Here is a 21,382-nt window from a genome sequence, read left to right as displayed (position 1 = left end):
CAAAGACGAACAAAGATGCAATTGGAAGCGGTCCATCTGTTTAAATGGCACAACGGGCTGTATGCACCTAGGTAAATGACAACGGTGTACATTGAAACAGGTCAACCTCCTCCGGTCGTTTCGTGTAAGCGATTCTACTACAGTTTCTGCCCTATATTGATTATTTAATCATCTGCACGAGTCGTTTTATGCATTGCAATTCTAGGAAAAGAAGAACGTACTGCTGCTAAGTAATCAAATGCATTTTTCTGCACAAATCGACAGCTGCTTTGGTTGGGAAGAGACTATTCTAGATCTGGGACTTTTCCATGATTTAGTAGATCTCTTCTCTGGGACCAGATCTGGGACTTTTGGGGCAAACTTTTCCACAAAACACCAAACTGTAGGAGTTTATTGGAAGAATGGGGAGAATATTTTGAGATACTTCTGCGTTGTAATTTGAAATTATACACTAGACTGAGCACATTCGCAGAATGCTTAAGAAACCCTTTAAAACAATAAGCATTGGGATTGGTGGTGTGGAATGGCGCAGTATTGTTATAGCTTTAGCACGTATTAATTTTGAATTAAGATCAAAAGGCTTTATACGAAAATGTAACGCCAACTGAAGTTTCACAGAACAATGAGACGAACCATAACCTAAGCTTGTAGAACAAGGGAAAATACATCGGGAAGCGAGACACGAACGCAACGATACTAAGGAGAGATGGTCGTGGATTAGACGAGGGATAGAAAAATTCGGAATAAGGAAGCCTTTTGATATGGAGGTGGAGAATTTAATAGGATAATAGCTTAGGAGCAAACGACTTAGCCTTTCCTGGCAATAAAGCTAGTGATGGACACGGATCTTGAGCCATGAAGATCATTACAACAAATTACGTTGCACGTGTGATCATATCAACATTCCTTAACACTCATCCGTTCGTCTGCATATCAACCGATCAGTGGAGCTAGACGACATTATCGCAGATTGTTGGAGCTTCTCTCCTACGGAAATGGGTGCATTCTATATCATTTCTCTCATCCGTTCGACAGAAGCCAGCCCCACACAACACGACATTAGTCATCGATCAACGCAGGTCCCCTATGGAAGAAGACGCATTCTCGCAGCTCGACTCTCCGAAAGCCAACATCCCTCCTCACTTTGAGTAGGGGTCAGAGGTAAAGGAATAAATAAACGAGATGACATAAGATATAACAGGACACAAGTTAAGAAGATTGCGATTACACTAAGAAAAGAACAGGTAAATGGATATTAACGATATCATACTAAGCTACAAGTTTTTGTTCATGTGTTTTACAAGAGCTCACTACGACGTCAAATTGATAATACAAATTTTCGCAACAGTCAACCACAGGCAATCCCCGAGACACGCGGTTCCTCATATACGTGGATTCGGAGATAGGCGGTTTTTGATAGATGGAAATTGGACAGCTGCGTTAGTTTATAGCACCAAATATAAGAAAAAGGCGAAAAATTGGTCGAAAATTCCTTATTTTTCCATACAAGAAGTATGTTTTTAATTTATTGTATGTTTTCAAAAAGTCGCCTGCTTTGAAGAATAAATTGGAAGTGCATAGAAGGAAGTCAACTATGCAACTGTTATACTCCTGGATTCAACGTACGCAGAATTTCGAGATACGTTCGCTAGAATATCGTATCTCTTTGTCTAATAAGACCATACCTACGTGTCCCGCGTGTCAAATGTCAAAACTAAGTTTCTCATGTTGTATAACATAATGATACCATCTTTAAGTATGATTTGTAATAATTGTTTTGTTTTTATTATCTGTTCCATTGTATCGCAATTGCAATCGCGCAACTATTAGCCCAAGAGCTCAACCAACTCGGCTAAATGGAATAGTATTCACATACATAAAAGTTGCGATTATCGCACGATTCATCGTTCCACCCTCCATCCTTGTGCATCGTCAGGCAGTTTTCCCCGCCGGCAGCCTTATTGTTTGGTTCTCCATCGGCGAAGTTAATATATCCGCTGCGATAGCCGACTGCTGTGTTCCTCGACATCCAAATCCATGATCCTTCCAAGCCCATGTCTGAGCCTGAGATCCACCAGGCGCCAGATGCACCAGACTTCTGGATTTGATCGGTCACGGCAAGATTCTGCACTGCCAACTCGATTGAGGCTAAGCTTCCTCCCTTCGCTAAGCACTGCTGCCAGGCTTCGAAAAAGGGTACTGCGGTGTTGTGGACGGTGTACCGAAGCGCATGTGTTGCGGGTAGACCCACGGCCACAAGGGCGACGATGATTGGAGCGATCAAACCTGTCTTCATCATGTGAAGCTACGATTAAACTCTATGCGTAAAGTACAATGCACCAAGAAGTCACCTCTCGTTTTTATAGCTTGAAAGCCCATTGCCCGGACAGCTGAGTAAACATTTGAAGTAGAGTATAAAAGTCTGCCTGTCGGTGTCGTTCTGTAGCAGATCGTTTTGCAAAGCACTACCTAAGCTAGAGAGACAACAATGGCGTTCAAGAGTTTGTGCTTACTACTGTGTTTGGCGTTGTTTGCGACGGAAGCGCATGGTTAGCGTAACGAAAGCGAAAGTGTGACGCTTTCCACACAATAATTTATACTGATTCACGTTTCCTGTGTACCTTACACGTTCTCCTCCACAGGATACAAGGACTATGTGGCATACAAACGCGCTGTTAACTTCTTCCAAGCTTGGCAGCAATGTCGTCTCTTCGGCGGACATTTGGCTTCCATCGAGTCTGCAGAAGAAAACACGCGGGCTGAAGCTGCCATTATGGCGGCAGGAGATTTTAGCAAATATTGGGCCATTGGAGGCACTGATCTTGGGTCCGAAGGTAATTTCGTATGGATCGGGCTCAACAAAAAAACAACGTACACTAACTTTTACAAAGGCGAGCCCAACAATAACAATGGTGTGGAAAATTGTCTTGTGATGGGAGTCGCATCTTCGAGACAGTGGAATGATGTTGCTTGTGATTCTGTAGCTGGTGGGTTCGTGTGTGCTTTCGTGCGTCAATAATAAGCATGTAGTTTGATTGCATGTTGCAACCTATAACAGTTGTAAAATATGTTTCTCTATGCCAAAAACAAATGCTCTGCTAACAGATCCGAAACCTTCCCGAAGTTAATCCGTGCAGTCTGAACCGATTTTGTTTCGTTGGTCTTAAGGACTACGATTTTGGGGGCTCATGAAACGTACAGAAGAGGCTGAGTCTTAATGCGATCTCATCAACTTACCCTCTCTTAGCAAATATAGCATATGCCTACATATGTGCGCCTACGTCGCCCCAGCATTGTAGAAGTCAGTATACCATAGAACCTATTGATGTTCATCAACGGACGCTTTGAGTTAATTGTCGGCTTAGCAGTGTTGGTAGTAGAGGGAGCTAAATCATGCTGCGGAATCGATTTCGTACCAAAAAATAATCATTTTAATTACAAAAATCGATAATACGACAAAGAGCCGTCATAATTTTGATAATAAATCAGTGGTATTAAAATAAAATGAAGCATTTTTAAAATAAAACGAAGCATTTTTATTTGTAGTGGAAAGTCCTTCGATGATAGAAATGATGGGTGATATATGGATGGTCACTGTCTGGGTTGGCACAGTAACTATAATGTCAGTGGAATGGAACAGATCATGGTAGTGAAATAATAATAACATCTATCATTCCAGGAGACAATCGAATTCGAGGTTTGAAGTTGAAGTAAAATGCAGTGATAAATATACAAATGAATTTAAAATTTGATTTCAAATGGAAGTTCTGATATGCTATCCTTGTATTTCGGTATATCTATTAGAAAATATATGTTATCAAATGCGTTTCTACTCGCGAGTTTTTTTCTGGAGTACGATTTCCAAAATCTATTAAAACAAAATCCAGCTCTTCAAAATTGTTTATGAAGTAACCGATAATAAAAAAGCTTAAAGCGCTTTGTTGTGAACAAAGTTTGCGGAGAAAAGGATCCTCCTACGTAAGTTAGGATAGGAGAAGTAGAGCGTACGATAAACACGGAGTACGTTGGAGTATGTGGCAAGGGCCAAAGGACTGGCACGATACAAAGAATATTTCCGATTCGCCTAACAGTGGTAGTAGCCACATGCTAAGCAGTATGGTAAGCCATGAGCATAGTATGGCATAAAACTGAAATCGAACAACAGAATGCAACAAGTGCCGAAGTTAACTAAAGAACAAAGAGTGGACAAGAGAGTATTCCCATTGGTAAGTAGAGTAAATTGTGTCTCGCTATGTTTATTGCTCTCATGTAGATATCGAGGGTATATAACTAGGGCGTCTTTAAAATGATACTGGACGACCCCTTCCGCAAAGTTCTTTTAAGTCGTCCACCAAATAAAGAAGGATTGATGGCGTTAAAGGATCCGCCAGAAAGGCCGACTAATGGATTGGCAGACGACGGGCGCTCGACCGTGGGCGGTTTAAAGGACTCCTGCAGCAGACAAAGACTGCGACTAAGTAAGCAAGTAAAGTTAAAATTAAACTGATAGGTTTTATTAAGTGCAAACTGAGAGGCAAGCTGGGCAAGTAATCAGGACACGATCACGTTTATCACGTGTAGGAACTATTAGCAAGGTTACGATCGCACTGATAGATGTCAGCAGAGTTACGATCATACAGGCAACCATAACTAGGATGTCCTTAAGCCAGGTCTCACATCGTATGCGATACTGTTTATCGACTTATTTTTGGATAGAACATCAATCGGCAACAGAGTTGCAGCATGAACACGGGAAGTATAGGCTTATTGTTTGGCAAAGAAATGAAAATCTTATTCTAGCGATCGAAAATGATTATAACGTGGTGTTAGACTTGTCTTTTGTCGACCAATTTCGGTTTTGAGAAATCATCTTTAGAGGAGAACTTCCAAATCTCTGACAAAGACGAACAAAGATGCAATTGGAAGCGGTCCATCTGTTTAAATGGCACAACGGGCTGTATGCACCTAGGTAAATGACAACGGTGTACATTGAAACAGGTCAACCTCCTCCGGTTTCGTGTAAGCGATTCTACTACAGTTTCTGCCCTATATTGATTATTTAATCATCTGCACGAGTCGTTTTATGCATTGCAATTCTAGGAAAAGAAGAACGTACTGCTGCTAAGTAATCAAATGCATTTTTCTGCACAAATCGACAGCTGCTTTGGTTGGGAAGAGACTATTCTAGATCTGGGACTTTTCCATGATTTAGTAGATCTCTTCTCTGGGACCAGATCTGGGACTTTTGGGGCAAACTTTTCCACAAAACACCAAACTGTAGGAGTTTATTGGAAGAATGGGGAGAATATTTTGAGATACTTCTGCGTTGTAATTTGAAATTATACACTAGACTGAGCACATTCGCAGAATGCTTAAGAAACCCTTTAAAACAATAAGCATTGGGATTGGTGGTGTGGAATGGCGCAGTATTGTTATAGCTTTAGCACGTATTAATTTTGAATTAAGATCAAAAGGCTTTATACGAAAATGTAACGCCAACTGAAGTTTCACAGAACAATGAGACGAACCATAACCTAAGCTTGTAGAACAAGGGAAAATACATCGGGAAGCGAGACACGAACGCAACGATACTAAGGAGAGATGGTCGTGGATTAGACGAGGGATAGAAAAATTCGGAATAAGGAAGCCTTTTGATATGGAGGTGGAGAATTTAATAGGATAATAGCTTAGGAGCAAACGACTTAGCCTTTCCTGGCAATAAAGCTAGTGATGGACACGGATCTTGAGCCATGAAGATCATTACAACAAATTACGTTGCACGTGTGATCATATCAACATTCCTTAACACTCATCCGTTCGTCTGCATATCAACCGATCAGTGGAGCTAGACGACATTATCGCAGATTGTTGGAGCTTCTCTCCTACGGAAATGGGTGCATTCTATATCATTTCTCTCATCCGTTCGACAGAAGCCAGCCCCACACAACACGACATTAGTCATCGATCAACGCAGGTCCCCTATGGAAGAAGACGCATTCTCGCAGCTCGACTCTCCGAAAGCCAACATCCCTCCTCACTTTGAGTAGGGGTCAGAGGTAAAGGAATAAATAAACGAGATGACATAAGATATAACAGGACACAAGTTAAGAAGATTGCGATTACACTAAGAAAAGAACAGGTAAATGGATATTAACGATATCATACTAAGCTACAAGTTTTTGTTCATGTGTTTTACAAGAGCTCACTACGACGTCAAATTGATAATACAAATTTTCGCAACAGTCAACCACAGGCAATCCCCGAGACACGCGGTTCCTCATATACGTGGATTCGGAGATAGGCGGTTTTTGATAGATGGAAATTGGACAGCTGCGTTAGTTTATAGCACCAAATATAAGAAAAAGGCGAAAAATTGGTCGAAAATTCCTTATTTTTCCATACAAGAAGTATGTTTTTAATTTATTGTATGTTTTCAAAAAGTCGCCTGCTTTGAAGAATAAATTGGAAGTGCATAGAAGGAAGTCAACTATGCAACTGTTATACTCCTGGATTCAACGTACGCAGAATTTCGAGATACGTGCGCTAGAATATCGTATCTCTTTGTCTAATAAGACCATACCTACGTGTCCCGCGTGTCAAATGTCAAAACTAAGTTTCTCATGTTGTATAACATAATGATACCATCTTTAAGTATGATTTGTAATAATTGTTTTGTTTTTATTATCTGTTCCATTGTATCGCAATTGCAATCGCGCAACTATTAGCCCAAGAGCTCAACCAACTCGGCTAAATGGAATAGTATTCACATACATAAAAGTTGCGATTATCGCACGATTCATCGTTCCACCCTCCATCCTTGTGCATCGTCAGGCAGTTTTCCCCGCCGGCAGCCTTATTGTTTGGTTCTCCATCGGCGAAGTTAATATATCCGCTGCGATAGCCGACTGGTGTGTTCCTCGACATCCAAATCCATGATCCTTCCAAGCCCATGTCTGAGCCTGAGATCCACCAGGCGCCAGATGCACCAGACTTCTGGATTTGATCGGTCACGGCAAGATTCTGCACTGCCAACTCGATTGAGGCTAAGCTTCCTCCCTTCGCTAAGCACTGCTGCCAGGCTTCGAAAAAGGGTACTGCGGTGTTGTGGACGGTGTACCGAAGCGCATGTGTTGCGGGTAGACCCACGGCCACAAGGGCGACGATGATTGGAGCGATCAAACCTGTCTTCATCATGTGAAGCTACGATTAAACTCTATGCGTAAAGTACAATGCACCAAGAAGTCACCTCTCGTTTTTATAGCTTGAAAGCCCATTGCCCGGACAGCTGAGTAAACATTTGAAGTAGAGTATAAAAGTCTGCCTGTCGGTGTCGTTCTGTAGCAGATCGTTTTGCAAAGCACTACCTAAGCTAGAGAGACAACAATGGCGTTCAAGAGTTTGTGCTTACTACTGTGTTTGGCGTTGTTTGCGACGGAAGCGCATGGTTAGCGTAACGAAAGCGAAAGTGTGACGCTTTCCACACAATAATTTATACTGATTCACGTTTCCTGTGTACCTTACACGTTCTCCTCCACAGGATACAAGGACTATGTGGCATACAAACGCGCTGTTAACTTCTTCCAAGCTTGGCAGCAATGTCGTCTCTTCGGCGGACATTTGGCTTCCATCGAGTCTGCAGAAGAAAACACGCGGGCTGAAGCTGCCATTATGGCGGCAGGAGATTTTAGCAAATATTGGGCCATTGGAGGCACTGATCTTGGGTCCGAAGGTAATTTCGTATGGATCGGGCTCAACAAAAAAACAACGTACACTAACTTTTACAAAGGCGAGCCCAACAATAACAATGGTGTGGAAAATTGTCTTGTGATGGGAGTCGCATCTTCGAGACAGTGGAATGATGTTGCTTGTGATTCTGTAGCTGGTGGGTTCGTGTGTGCTTTCGTGCGTCAATAATAAGCATGTAGTTTGATTGCATGTTGCAACCTATAACAGTTGTAAAATATGTTTCTCTATGCCAAAAACAAATGCTCTGCTAACAGATCCGAAACCTTCCCGAAGTTAATCCGTGCAGTCTGAACCGATTTTGTTTCGTTGGTCTTAAGGACTACGATTTTGGGGGCTCATGAAACGTACAGAAGAGGCTGAGTCTTAATGCGATCTCATCAACTTACCCTCTCTTAGCAAATATAGCATATGCCTTCATATGTGCGCCTACGTCGCCCCAGCATTGTAGAAGTCAGTATACCATAGAACCTATTGATGTTCATCAACGGACGCTTTGAGTTAATTGTCGGCTTAGCAGTGTTGGTAGTAGAGGGAGCTAAATCATGCTGCGGAATCGATTTCGTACCAAAAAATAATCATTTTAATTACAAAAATCGATAATACGACAAAGAGCCGTCATAATTTTGATAATAAATCAGTGGTATTAAAATAAAATGAAGCATTTTTAAAATAAAACGTAGCATTTTTATTTGTAGTGGAAAGTCCTTCGATGATAGAAATGATGGGTGATATATGGATGGTCACTGTCTGGGTTGGCACAGTAACTATAATGTCAGTGGAATGGAACAGATCATGGTAGTGAAATAATAATAACATCTATCATTCCAGGAGACAATCGAATTCGAGGTTTGAAGTTGAAGTAAAATGCAGTGATAAATATACAAATGAATTTAAAATTTGATTTCAAATGGAAGTTCTGATATGCTATCCTTGTATTTCGGTATATCTATTAGAAAATATATGTTATCAAATGCGTTTCTACTCGCGAGTTTTTTTCTGGAGTACGATTTCCAAAATCTATTAAAACAAAATCCAGCTCTTCAAAATTGTTTATGAAGTAACCGATAATAAAAAAGCTTAAAGCGCTTTGTTGTGAACAAAGTTTGCGGAGAAAAGGATCCTCCTACGTAAGTTAGGATAGGAGAAGTAGAGCGTACGATAAACACGGAGTACGTTGGAGTATGTGGCAAGGGCCAAAGGACTGGCACGATACAAAGAATATTTCCGATTCGCCTAACAGTGGTAGTAGCCACATGCTAAGCAGTATGGTAAGCCATGAGCATAGTATGGCATAAAACTGAAATCGAACAACAGAATGCAACAAGTGCCGAAGTTAACTAAAGAACAAAGAGTGGACAAGAGAGTATTCCCATTGGTAAGTAGAGTAAATTGTGTCTCGCTATGTTTATTGCTCTCATGTAGATATCGAGGGTATATAACTAGGGCGTCTTTAAAATGATACTGGACGACCCCTTCCGCAAAGTTCTTTTAAGTCGTCCACCAAATAAAGAAGGATTGATGGCGTTAAAGGATCCGCCAGAAAGGCTGAGTAATGGATTGGCAGACGACGGTTGACCGTGAGCGGTTTAAAGGACTTCTGCAGCAGACAAAGACTGCGAAGCGCCTGGTAAGTAAGCAAGTAAAGTTAAAATTAAACTGATAGGTTTTATCAAGTGCGAACTGAGAGGCAAGCTGGGCAAGTAATCAGGACACGATCACGTTTATCACGTGTAGGAACTATTAGCAAGGTTACGATCGCACTGATAGATGTCAGCAGAGTTACGATCATACAGGCAACCATAACTAGGATGTCCTTAAGCCATGTCTCACATCGTATGCGATACTGTTTATCGACGTATTTTTGGATAGAACACCAATCGGCAACAGAGATACAGCATTAACACGGGAAGAAGAGGCTTATTGTTTGGCAAAGAAATGAAAATCTTATTCTAGCGATCGAAAATGATTATAACGTGGTGTTAGACTTGTCTTTTGTCGACCAATTTCGGTTTTGAGAAATCATCTTTAGAGGAGAACTCCCAAATCTCTGACAAAGACGAACAAAGATGCAATCGGAAGCGGTCCATCTGTTTAAATGGCACAACGGGCTGTATGCACCTAGGTAAATGACAACGGTGTACATTGAAACAGGTCAACCTCCTCCGGTCGTTTCGTGTAAGCGATTCTACTACAGTTTCTGCCCTATATTGATTATTTAATCATCTGCACGAATCGTTTTATGCATTGCAATTCAAGGAAAAGAAGAACGTACTGCTGCTAAGTAATCAAATGCATTTTTCTGCACAAATCGACAGCTGCTTTGGTTGGGAAGAGACTATTCTAGATCTGGGACTTTTCCATGATTTAGTAGATCTCTTCTCTGAGACCAGATCTGGGACTTTTGGGGCAAACATTTCCACAGAACACCAAACTGTAGGAGTTTATTGGAAGAATGGGGAGAATATTTTGAGATACTTTTGCGTTGTAATTTGAAATTATACACTAGACTGAGCACATTATCAGAATGCTTAAGAAACCCTTTAAAACAATAAGCATTGGGATTGGTGGTGTGGAATGGCGCAGTATTGTTATAGCTTTAGCACGTATTAATTTTGAATTAAGATCAAAAGGCTTTATACGAAAATGTAACACACCAACTGAAGTTTCACAGAACAATGAGACGAACCATAACCTAAGCTTGTAGAACAAGGGAAAATACATCGGAAGCGAGACACGAACGCAACGATACTAAGGAGAGATGGTCGTGGATTAGACGAGGGATAGAAAAATTCGGAATAAGGAAGCCTTTTGATATGGAGGTGGAGAATTTAATAGGAAAATAGCTTAGGAGCAAACGACTTAGCCTTTCCTGGCAATAAAGCTAGTGATGGACACGGATCTTGAGCGATGGAGATCATTACAACAAATTACGTTGCACGTGTGATCATATCAACATTCCTTAACACTCATCCATTCGTCTGCATATCAACCGATCAGTGGAGCTAGACGACATTATCGCAGATTGTTGGAGCTTCTCTCCTACGGAAATGGGTGCATTCTATATCATTTCTCTCATCCGTTCGTCAGAAGCCAGCCCCACACAACACGACATTAGTCATCGATCAACACACAAGTTAAAAAGATTGCGATTACACTAAGAAAAGAATAGGTAAATGGATATTAACGATATCATACTAAGCTAGAAGTTTTTGTTCATGTGTTTTACAAGAGCTTACTACGACGTCAAATTGATAATAGAAATTTTCGCAACAGTCAACCACAGGCAATCCCCGAGACACGCGGTTCCTCATATACGTGGATTTGGAGATAGGCGGTTTTTGATAGATGGAAATTGGACAGCTGCGTTAGTTTATAGCACCAAATATAAGGAAAAGGCGAAAAATTGGTCGAAAATACCTTATTTTTCCATACAAGAAGTATGTTTTTAATTTATTGTATGTTTTCAAAAAGTCGCCTGCTTTGATGAATAAATTGGAAGTGCAGAGAAGGAAGTCAACTATGCAACTGTTATACTCCTGGATTTAACTTACGCAGAATTTCGAGATATGTGCGCTAGAATAGCGTATCTCTTTGTCTAATAAGACCATACCTACGTGTCCCGCGTGTCAAATGTCAAAACTAAGTTTCTCATGTTGTATAACATAATGATACCATCTTTAAGTATGATTTGTAATAATTGTTTTGTTTTTATTATCTGTTCCATTGTATCGCAATTGCAATCGCGCAACTATTAGCCCAAGAGCTCAACCAACTCGGCTAAGTGGAATAGTATTCACATACATAAAAGTTGCGATTATCGCACGATTCATCGTTCCACCCTCCATCCTTGTGCATCGTCAGGCAGTTTTCCCCGCCGGCAGCCTTATTGTTTGGTTCTCAAATGCGTTTCTACTCGCGAGTTTTTTTCTGGAGTACGATTTCCAAAATCTATTAAAACAAAATTCAGTGCTTCAAAATTGTTTATGAAGTAACCGATAATAAAAAAGCTTAAAGCGCTTTGTTGTGAACAAAGTTTGCGGAGAAAAGGATCCTCCTACGTAAGTTAGGATAGGAGAAGTAGAGCGTACGATAAACACGGAGTACGTTGGAGTATGTGGCAAGGGCCAAAGGACTGGCACGATACAAAGAATATTTCCGATTCGCCTAACAGTGGTAGTAGCCACATGCTAAGTAGTATGGTAAGCCATGAGCATAGTATGGCATAAAACTGAAATCGAACAACAGAATGCAACAAGCGCCGAAGTTAACTAAAGAACAAAGTGGACAAGAGAGTATTCCCATTGGTAAGTAGAGTAAATTGTGTCTCGCTATGTTTATTGCTCTCATGTAGATATCGAGGGTATATAACTAGGGCGTCTTTAAAATGATACTGGACGACCCCTTCCGCAAAGTTCTTTTAAGTCGTCCACCACATAAAGAAGGATTGATGGCGTTAAAGGATCCGCCAGAAAGGCCGAGTAATGGATTAGCAGACGACGGGCGCTCGACCGTGAGCGGTTTAAAGGACTCTTGCAGCAGACAAAGACTGCGAAGCGCCTGGTAAGTAAGCAAGTAAAGTTAAAATTAAACTGATAGGTTTTATCAAGTGCGAACTGAGAGGCAAGCTGGGCAAGTAATCAGGACACGATCACGTTTATCACGTGTAGGAACTATTAGCAAGGTTACGATCGCACTGATAGATGTCAGCAGAGTTACGATCATACAGGCAACCATAACTAGGATGTCCTTAAGCCAGGTCTCACATCGTATGCGATACTGTTTATCGACGTATTTTTGGATAGAACACGAATCGGCAACAGAGTTGCAGCATTAACACGGGAAGTATAGGCTTATTGTTTGGCAAAGAAATGAAAATCTTATTCTAGCGATCGAAAATGATTATAACGTGGTGTTAGACTTGTCTTTTGTCGACCAATTTCGGTTTTGAGAAATCATCTTTAGAGGAGAACTCCCAAATCTCTGACAAAGACGAACAAAGATGCAATTGGAAGCGGTCCATCTGTTTAAATGGCACAACGGGCTGTATGCACCTAGGTAAATGACAACGGTGTACATTGAAACAGGTCAACCTTCTCCGGTCGTTTCGTGTAAGCGATTCTACTACAGTTTCTGCCCTATATTGATTATTTAATCATCTGCACGAATCGTTTTATGCATTGCAATTCAAGGAAAAGAAGAACGTACTGCTGCTAAGTAATCAAATGCATTTTTCTGCACAAATCGACAGCTGCTTTGGTTGGGAAGAGACTATTCTAGATCTGGGACTTTTCCATGATTTAGTAGATCTCTTCTCTGGGACCAGATCTGGGACTTTTGGGGCAAACTTTCCACAAAACACCAAACTGTAGGAGTTTATTGTAAGCATGGGGAGAATATTTTGAGATACTTTTGCGTTGTAATTTGAAATTATACACTAGACTGAGCACATTATCTGAATGCTTAAGAAACCTTTTAAAACAATAAGCATTGGGATTGGTGGTGTGGAATGGCGCAGTATTGTTATAGCTTTAGCACGTATTAATTTTGAATTAAGATCAAAAGGCTTTATACGAAAATGTAACACACCAACTGAAGTTTCACAGAACAATGAGACGAACCATAACCTAAGCTTGTAGAACAAGGGAAAATACATCGGAAGCGAGACACGAACGCAACGATACTAAGGAGAGATGGTCGTGGATTAGACGAGGGATAGAAAAATTCGGAATAAGGAAGCCTTTTGATATGGAGGTGGAGAATTTAATAGGAAAATAGCTTAGGAGCAAACGACTTAGCCTTTCCTGGCAATAAAGCTAGTGATGGACACGGATCTTGAGCGATGGAGATCATTACAACAAATTACGTTGCACGTGTGATCATATCAACATTCCTTAACACTCATCCGTTCGTCTGCATATCAACCGATCAGTGGAGCTAGACGACATTATCGCAGATTGTTGGAGCTTCTCTCCTACGGAAATGGGTGCATTCTATATCATTTCTCTCATCCGTTCGTCAGAAGCCAGCCCCACACAACACGACATTAGTCATCGATCAACACACAAGTTAAGAAGATTGCGATTACACTAAGAAAAGAATAGGTAAATGGATATTAACGATATCATACTAAGCTAGAAGTTTTTGTTCATGTGTTTTACAAGAGCTTACTACGACGTCAAATTGATAATAGAAATTTTCGCAACAGTCAACCACAGGCAATCCCCGAGACACGCGGTTCCTCATATACGTGGATTTGGAGATAGGCGGTTTTTGATAGATGGAAATTGGACAGCTGCGTTAGTTTATAGCACCAAATATAAGGAAAAGGCGAAAAATTGGTCGAAAATACCTTATTTTTCCATACAAGAAGTATGTTTTTAATTTATTGTATGTTTTCAAAAAGTCGCCTGCTTTGATGAATAAATTGGAAGTGCAGAGAAGGAAGTCAACTATGCAACTGTTATACTCCTGGATTTAACTTACGCAGAATTTCGAGATATGTGCGCTAGAATAGCGTATCTCTTTGTCTAATAAGACCATACCTACGTGTCCCGCGTGTCAAATGTCAAAACTAAGTTTCTCATGTTGTATAACATAATGATACCATCTTTAAGTATGATTTGTAATAATTGTTTTGTTTTTATTATCTGTTCCATTGTATCGCAATTGCAATCGCGCAACTATTAGCCCAAGAGCTCAACCAACTCGGCTAAGTGGAATAGTACTCACATACATAAAAGTTGCGATTATCGCACGATTCATCGTTCCACCCTCCATCCTTGTGCATCGTCAGGCAGTTTTCCCCGCCGGCAGCCTTATTGTTTGGTTCTCCATCGGCGAAGTTAATATAACCGCTGCGATAGCCGACTGGTGTGTTCCTCGACATCCAAATCCATGATCCTTCCAAGCCCAAGTCTGAGCCTGAGATCCACCAGGCGCCAGATGCACCAGACTTCTGGATTTGATCGGTCACGGCAAGATTCTGCACTGCCAACTCGATTGAGGCTAAGCTTCCTCCCTTCGCTAAGCACTGCTGCCAGGCTTCGAAAAAGGGTACTGCGATGTTGTGGACGGTGTACCGAAGCGCATGTGTTGCGGGTAGACCCACGGCCACAAGGGCGACGACGATTGGAGCGATCAAACCTGTCTTCATCATGTGAAGCTACGATTAAACTCTATACGTAAAGTACAATGCACCAAGAAGCCACCTCTCGTTTTTATAGCTTGAAAGCCCAATGTCCGGACAGCTGAGTAAACATTTGAAGTAGAGTATAAAAGTCTGCCTGTCGGTGTCGTTCTGTAGCAGATCGTTTTGCAAAGCACTACCTAAGCTAGAGTGACAACAATGGCGTTCAAGAGTTTGTGCTTACTACTGTGTTTGGCGTTGTTTGCGACGGAAGCGCATGGTTAGCGTAACGAAAGCGAAAGTGTGACGCTTTCCACACAATAACTAATACTGATTCACGTTTCCTGTGTACCTTACTCGTTCTCCTCCACAGGATACAAGGACTATGTGGCATACAAACGCGCTGTTAACTTCTTCCAAGCTTGGCAGCAATGTCGTCTCTTCGGCGGACATTTGGCTTCCATCGAGTCTGCAGAAGAAAACACGCGGGCTGAAGCTGCCATTATGGCGGCAGGAGATTTTAGCAAAGATTGGGCCATTGGAGGCACTGATCTTGGGTCCGAAGGTAATTTCGTATGGATCGGGCTCAACAAAAAAACAACGTACACTAACTTTTACAAAGGCGAGCCCAACAATAACAATGGTGTGGAAAATTGTCTTGTGATGGGAGTCGCATCTTCGAGACAGTGGAATGATGTTGCTTGTGATTCTGTAGCTGGTGGGTTCGTGTGTGCTTTCGTGCGTCAATAATAAGCATGTAGTTTGATTGCATGTTGCAACCTATAACAGTTGTAAAATATGTTTCTCTATGCCAAAAACAAATGCTCTGCTAACAGATCCGAAACCTTCCCGAAGTTAATCCGTGCAGTCTGAACCGATTTTGTTTCGTTGGTCTTAAGGACTACGATTTTGAGGGCTCATGAAACATTCAGAAGAGGCTAAGTCTTATTGCGATCTCATCAACTTACCCTCTCTTAGCAAATATAGCATATGCCTACATATGTGCGCCTACGTCGCCCCAGCATTGTAGAAGTCAGTATATACTATACTGACATATAGAACCTATTGATGTTCATCAACGGACGCTTTGAGTTATTTGTCGGCTTAGCAGTGTTGGTAGTAGAGGGAGCTAAATCATGCTGCGGAATCGATTTCGTACCAAAAAATAATCATTTTAATTACAAAAATCGATAATACGACAAAGAGCCGTCATAATTTTGATAATAATTCAATGGTATTAAAATAAAATGAAGCATTTTTAAAATAAAACGAAGCATTTTTATTTGTAGTGGAAAGTCCTTCGATGATAGAAATGATGGGTGATATATGGATGGTCACTGTCTGGGTTGGCACAGTAACTATAATGTCAGTGGAATGGAACAGATCATGGTAGTGAAATAATAATAACATCTATGAGACAAGGAGACAATCGAATTCGAGGTTTGAAGTTGAAGTAAAATGCAGTGATAAATATACAAATGAATTTAAAATTTGATTTCAAATGAAAGTTCTGTTATGCTATCCTTGTATTTCGGTATATCTATTAGAAAATATATGTTATCAAATGCGTTTCTACTCGCGAGTTTTTTTCTGGAGTACGATTTCCAAAATTTATTAAAACAAAATCCAGCTCTTCAAAATTGTTTATGAAGTAACCAATTAAAAAAGCTTAAAGCGCTTTGTTGTGAACAAAGTTTGCGGAGAAAAGGATCCTCCTACGTAAGTTAGGAAAGGAGATGTAGAGCGTACGATAAACACGGAGTACGTTGGAGTATGTGGCAAGGGCCAAAGGACTGGCACGATACAAAGAATATTTCCGATTCGCCTAATAGTGGTAGTAGCCACATGCTAAGTAGTATGGTAAGCCATGAGCATAGTATGGCATAAAACTGAAATCGAACAACAGAATGCAACAAGCGCCGAAGTTAACTAAAGAACAAAGTGGACAAGAGAGTATTCCCATTGGTAAGTAGAGTAAATTGTGTCTCGCTATGTTTATTGCTTTCATGTAGATATCAAGGGTATATACCAAGGGCTTCATTAAAATGATACTGGACGACCCCTTCCGCAAAGTTCTTTTAAGTCGTCCACCAAATAAAGAAGGATTGATGGCGTTAAAGGATCCGCCAGAAAGGCCGACTAATGGATTGGCAGACGACGGTTGACCGTGAGCGGTTTAAAGGACTTCTGCAGCAGACAAAGACTGCGAAGCGCCTGGTAAGTAAGCAAGTAAAGTTAAAATTAAACTGATAGGTTTTATCAAGTGCAAACTGAGAGGCAAGCTGGGCAAGTAATCAGGATACGATCACGTTTATCACGTGTAGGAACTATTAGCAAGGTTACGATCGCACTGATAGATGTCAGCAGAGTTACGATCATACAGGCAACCATAACTAGGATGTCCTTAAGCCAGGTCTCACATCGTATGCGATACTGTTTATCGACTTATTTTTGGATAGAACACCAATCGGCAACAGAGTTGCAGCATTAACACGGGAAGAAGAGGCTTATTGTTTGGCAAAGAAATGAAAATCTTATTCTAGCGATCGAAAATGATTATAACGTGGTGTTAGACTTGTCTTTTGTCGACCAATTTCGGTTTTGAGAAATCATCTTTAGAGGAGAACTCCCAAATCTCTGACAAAGACGAACAAAGATGCAATTGGAAGCGGTCCATCTGTTTAAATGGCACAACGGGCTGTATGCACCTAGGTAAATGACAACGGTGTACATTGAAACAGGTCAACCTTCTCCGGTCGTTTCGTGTAAGCGATTGTACTACAGTTTCTGCCCTATATTGATTATTTAATCATCTGCACGAATCGTTTTATGCATTGCAATTCTAGGAAAAGAAGAACGTACTGCTGCTAAGTAATCAAATGCATTTTTTCTGCACAAATCGACAGCTGCTTTGGTTGGGAAAAGACTATTCTAGATCTGGGACTTTTCCGTGATTTAGTAGATCTCTTCTCTGGGACCAGATCTGGGACTTTTGGGGCAAACTTTTTCACAAAACACCAAACTGTAGGAGTTTATTGTAAGCATGGGGAGAATATTTTGAGATACCTTTGCGTTGTAATTACAAATTATACACTAGACTGAGCACATTATCTGAATGCTTAAGAAACCTTTTAAAACAATAAGCATTGGGATTGGTGGTGTGGAATGGCGCAGCAATGTTATAGCTTTAGCACGTATTAATTTTGAATTAAGGTCGAAAAGCTTTATACGAAAATGTAACACACCAACTGAAGTTTCACAGAACAATGAGACGAACCAGAACCTAAGCTTGTGGAACAAGGGAAAATACATCGGGAGCGAGACACGAACGCAACGATACTAAGGAGAGATGGTCGTGGATTAGACGAGGGATAGAAAAATTCGGAATAAGGAAGCCTTTTATTATGGAGGTGGAGAATTTAATGGGGGAATAGCTGAGGAGCAAACGACTTAGCCTTTCCTGGCAATAAAGCTAGTGATGGACACGGATCTTGAGCGATGGAGATCATTACAACAAATTACGTTGCACGTGTGATCATATCAACATTCCTTAACACTCATCCTTTCGTCTGCATATCAACCGATCAGTGGAGCTAGACGACATTATCGCAGATTGTTGGAGCTTCTCTCCTACGGAAATGGGTGCATTCTATATCATTTCTCTCATTCGTTTGTTGGATTTATTTGGATTTATGATTTTTGAATTTTCTAAGCTGGATTTAACAACAGTTGGTTTAAACCATGAAGTGCAAAAGAGTAAAATCTATCGTCATTTCAAAGGGTTAAAAATAGCGGGATAAAGTAATTTCCTAAACATTTATTTTATCACTTATCCGTACCCGCATGAAGGCTCGTAACTACCTCGGTATCGTCTCTCTCTGTGCCAGCGCTAAGGTATTCGAACAGGCCATTTATTCGTCATTAGTCAATGCTGTATCGATTGATGCAATTACAAACTTGGTGGAATGTTTAAGGAATATGAATCGTGGATATCAAGTCGATGCCGTTTATGTCCACGTACAAGTTGTCTTTTACGGTATCTCCCACGACTAGGCACTCCGGATATTTTTTATATCTTGGATGCGTTCCTATCTGCTGGATAGTACTTGGGTCCGATCATTCGTATACGATCACCGGCACGTCTGATGTTCCGCTCTTAGCGAAGACCACAGGCCGAGGACCTCACCCGTTTCAGCAGATGTGTCGTGAATGAAATGTTGTCATTGATGTTTTCGATTTTAACTTGTCTTCGTCATTGTTTAAAGAATGCCTTCGATTCGTTAGTGTCTAGTATTTATGTACTCATAAAAAAATTTCTATAGTCCCTCATGGTCCGACAAATTACTAATAAATAATAATAATTTCTCAATAGAAGAAAATACCATTTAATATACGCAGAGGGATCATTTTCACTTCGGCTTTAGTGAGTCTTTATTCAGGACAAATACTTCTTCATAAAACTACCGCACGCACCATCAACGGGCTGTTGTTTCGAACGATTGCTGTATGTAATGTGCACACGGCAACCGGACCAAACACGCCTCGAGTGCCTGTTTTCATGTAAGGAAATAGGAAAGCGGATAAAGTGTCTGTTACCGTTAAACAAAACGCTACCTTTAATAAATGTACCAACTAACAACGATTAGAACTATTGGATGTTTGCCGGGTTTAGGATAAAAAAGATGCTTGAATGAAAGTAAATGCAAATGGAATGTGTGCTTACAACTGTAAATGATATTCACTAATGGAATAAAATTCCATCTTACGTTTAAGAAATAAATGGAAATTGTGGCGTAGCGTTAAGTACTATCCCATCACCAGTTTTGTTTTTCTTCTGTTTTAAGTGTTGTAGTTTCTATATAATCACATTGTCCCCTTTCTGCTTTCTTTTTCTCGCTTTTTCTCCCTTTTGCTTTTCATTCTCTCTGCACATTTTTATACACTCTTGCCGGAGTACTACCGGTATTTCGCTAGTACTAATCGCATTTTACTACTACTCACCAGTTACCTGCACCTGCTTCAAGACGTTCGCTTGTTTTTACACAGTTAATAAGAGTTCAGCTTTCATCAATCGCTTGTCATTTTGCTAAACTGTTGCTCCTCCTTATCTCAGTCCAGGCACACAAACACACGCGCACATACAGTAACAATATTCCTTGGCTTAAGTACACCAGGCCCAGTATACACGCATAAATCTCTCAGACGTTTAATATCAATTTTAAGCCGGAACTGGAAAAAAATACTTCAAACAGAGTATCGTTTGTTGAGAGTGCTTGTTGGTGTGTATGTTTTTTTACGAATTTCTCTTTGCCGAATATTGTTAGCCGATGCATAAATCATGGCACAAAACACTATCACGGAAGAAGGTCCCGGAAAGGAACCGTGTATGTGTGAGGGTCCAAAGGTCTTCTTTAGGTGAGATTTGTGTATTATGTTGTGGCCATCTTATAGCTGCTGTAATGTGTACAACGTCTGCGTGTGTTTGTATATACATACATAATCCGTTTTGCTAATCCTTCGTTTCTTGTTATGCTTGCGGGTTACACAAAAAACTTTAAATTTTTTCCTCACTTTAGCTTGTAAGCGAATCGACGTTGGTTGTATGATTCCACCTAGCGACGGACGTAATGGAATCTTGCTTTGTTTTTTCCCATTTTTTTACCAGCGAGCAAGGAAGTACAAATCCGCAGAGTTTTTCCACAGAAATTGTTCATTTTTTGTAAATCGATAGAAAACTTAATTTCTCATCAGTTCACCATTCTATATTTTTCCGTTTTGCTGGCAGGGTGCTCATTTCTTTAATTTGCAAACATCCTTACCAGATCGTTCCAAGGCCAACGTCGTACAATTCGATAACTACTGTCCGTCTGTTACATTGCTGTAACATGCTAACAATCCTCTCCAGGAGAGAAAACCTGTTCAAACTACATTTCTCGTCTATCGCATTCACAATTATGGTTTGTATATATAGAAAATATCCCTTTTTTATATCATCATACATTCCTAACAATTTACGTACACATGCACACACACGGGCACATCATATCCACGTTCACAGACCAACAAACGCAACCGCTCAAAACCACGTTCTTACAATCCGTACTAACAATTTGCTACCTGGAAATGCAACAAAACAAAAAACCGGGAAGGGTTTCTTTTTCTTCAGCGTTAAGGATTGTTATGTTCCGCCATTGTTTTGCCCCTTGGCTTGGAAAGTGCATTCAATGTACAGATTAAGTTTCCATTTACCACGACCTTCGTGAGATCCATTGTGAAGTGTGTGCTTAGCAGTTAGTTCTGGTTTAACAAATCAGTCAAAAGTTAATCTCTCGCAGTCCATTTCCGCTAGGAACACATACACTTTATCTCCACTGCTACGTTTGTTTATCCTCGCGTGCTACGTTCGCTGTTCTCTACCTATTTACAGGGAAGATGAGACCAATGCTCGGGGGAGGTGTAGCTTTCCTAGTTGATTTTGAAACAATCTAACTTGTAATCCAGTATGTGATG

At 40.6% G+C, this 21,382-nt stretch overlaps 6 protein-coding genes across 6 annotated transcripts; 3 read left to right on the top strand and 3 right to left on the bottom strand.

Annotated features, from left to right (window-relative positions):
• Nucleotides 1-1,852: 1,852 nt before the first annotated feature.
• LOC128718359 (pulmonary surfactant-associated protein D-like) lies at nt 1,853-2,296 on the bottom strand. The gene has a single exon (XM_053811988.1). The coding sequence runs from the start codon at nt 2,294-2,296 to the stop codon at nt 1,853-1,855; it is 444 nt and encodes a 147-aa protein (XP_053667963.1).
• Nucleotides 2,297-2,488: 192 nt separating this feature from the next.
• Nucleotides 2,489-3,019, top strand: LOC128718358 (perlucin-like protein). Its single transcript, XM_053811987.1, has 2 exons — nt 2,489-2,549; nt 2,643-3,019. The coding sequence occupies exons 1-2, from the start codon at nt 2,489-2,491 to the stop codon at nt 3,017-3,019; spliced, it is 438 nt and encodes a 145-aa protein (XP_053667962.1).
• Nucleotides 3,020-6,747: 3,728 nt separating this feature from the next.
• On the bottom strand, nt 6,748-7,191 carry LOC128718357 (pulmonary surfactant-associated protein D-like). The gene has a single exon (XM_053811986.1). It carries the CDS (start codon nt 7,189-7,191, stop codon nt 6,748-6,750), a length of 444 nt encoding a protein of 147 aa, XP_053667961.1.
• Nucleotides 7,192-7,383: 192 nt separating this feature from the next.
• Nucleotides 7,384-7,914, top strand: LOC128718356 (perlucin-like protein). The gene is made up of 2 exons (XM_053811985.1): nt 7,384-7,444; nt 7,538-7,914. The coding sequence occupies exons 1-2, from the start codon at nt 7,384-7,386 to the stop codon at nt 7,912-7,914; spliced, it is 438 nt and encodes a 145-aa protein (XP_053667960.1).
• A 6,541-nt stretch (nt 7,915-14,455) lies between these two features.
• On the bottom strand, nt 14,456-14,899 carry LOC128718354 (pulmonary surfactant-associated protein D-like). The gene has a single exon (XM_053811982.1). It carries the CDS (start codon nt 14,897-14,899, stop codon nt 14,456-14,458), a length of 444 nt encoding a protein of 147 aa, XP_053667957.1.
• Nucleotides 14,900-15,091: 192 nt separating this feature from the next.
• On the top strand, nt 15,092-15,622 carry LOC128718353 (perlucin-like protein). The gene is made up of 2 exons (XM_053811981.1): nt 15,092-15,152; nt 15,246-15,622. The coding sequence occupies exons 1-2, from the start codon at nt 15,092-15,094 to the stop codon at nt 15,620-15,622; spliced, it is 438 nt and encodes a 145-aa protein (XP_053667956.1).
• The last annotated feature ends 5,760 nt before the right edge of the window (nt 15,623-21,382 follow it).

This window comes from Anopheles marshallii, chromosome 2 (assembly GCF_943734725.1).
Source record: "Anopheles marshallii chromosome 2, idAnoMarsDA_429_01, whole genome shotgun sequence".
Lineage (NCBI taxonomy): Eukaryota > Metazoa > Arthropoda > Insecta > Diptera > Culicidae > Anopheles > Anopheles marshallii.
The sequence above is the reverse complement of the archived record's forward strand: the minus strand, read 5'-3'. Positions and strand labels throughout refer to the sequence as shown.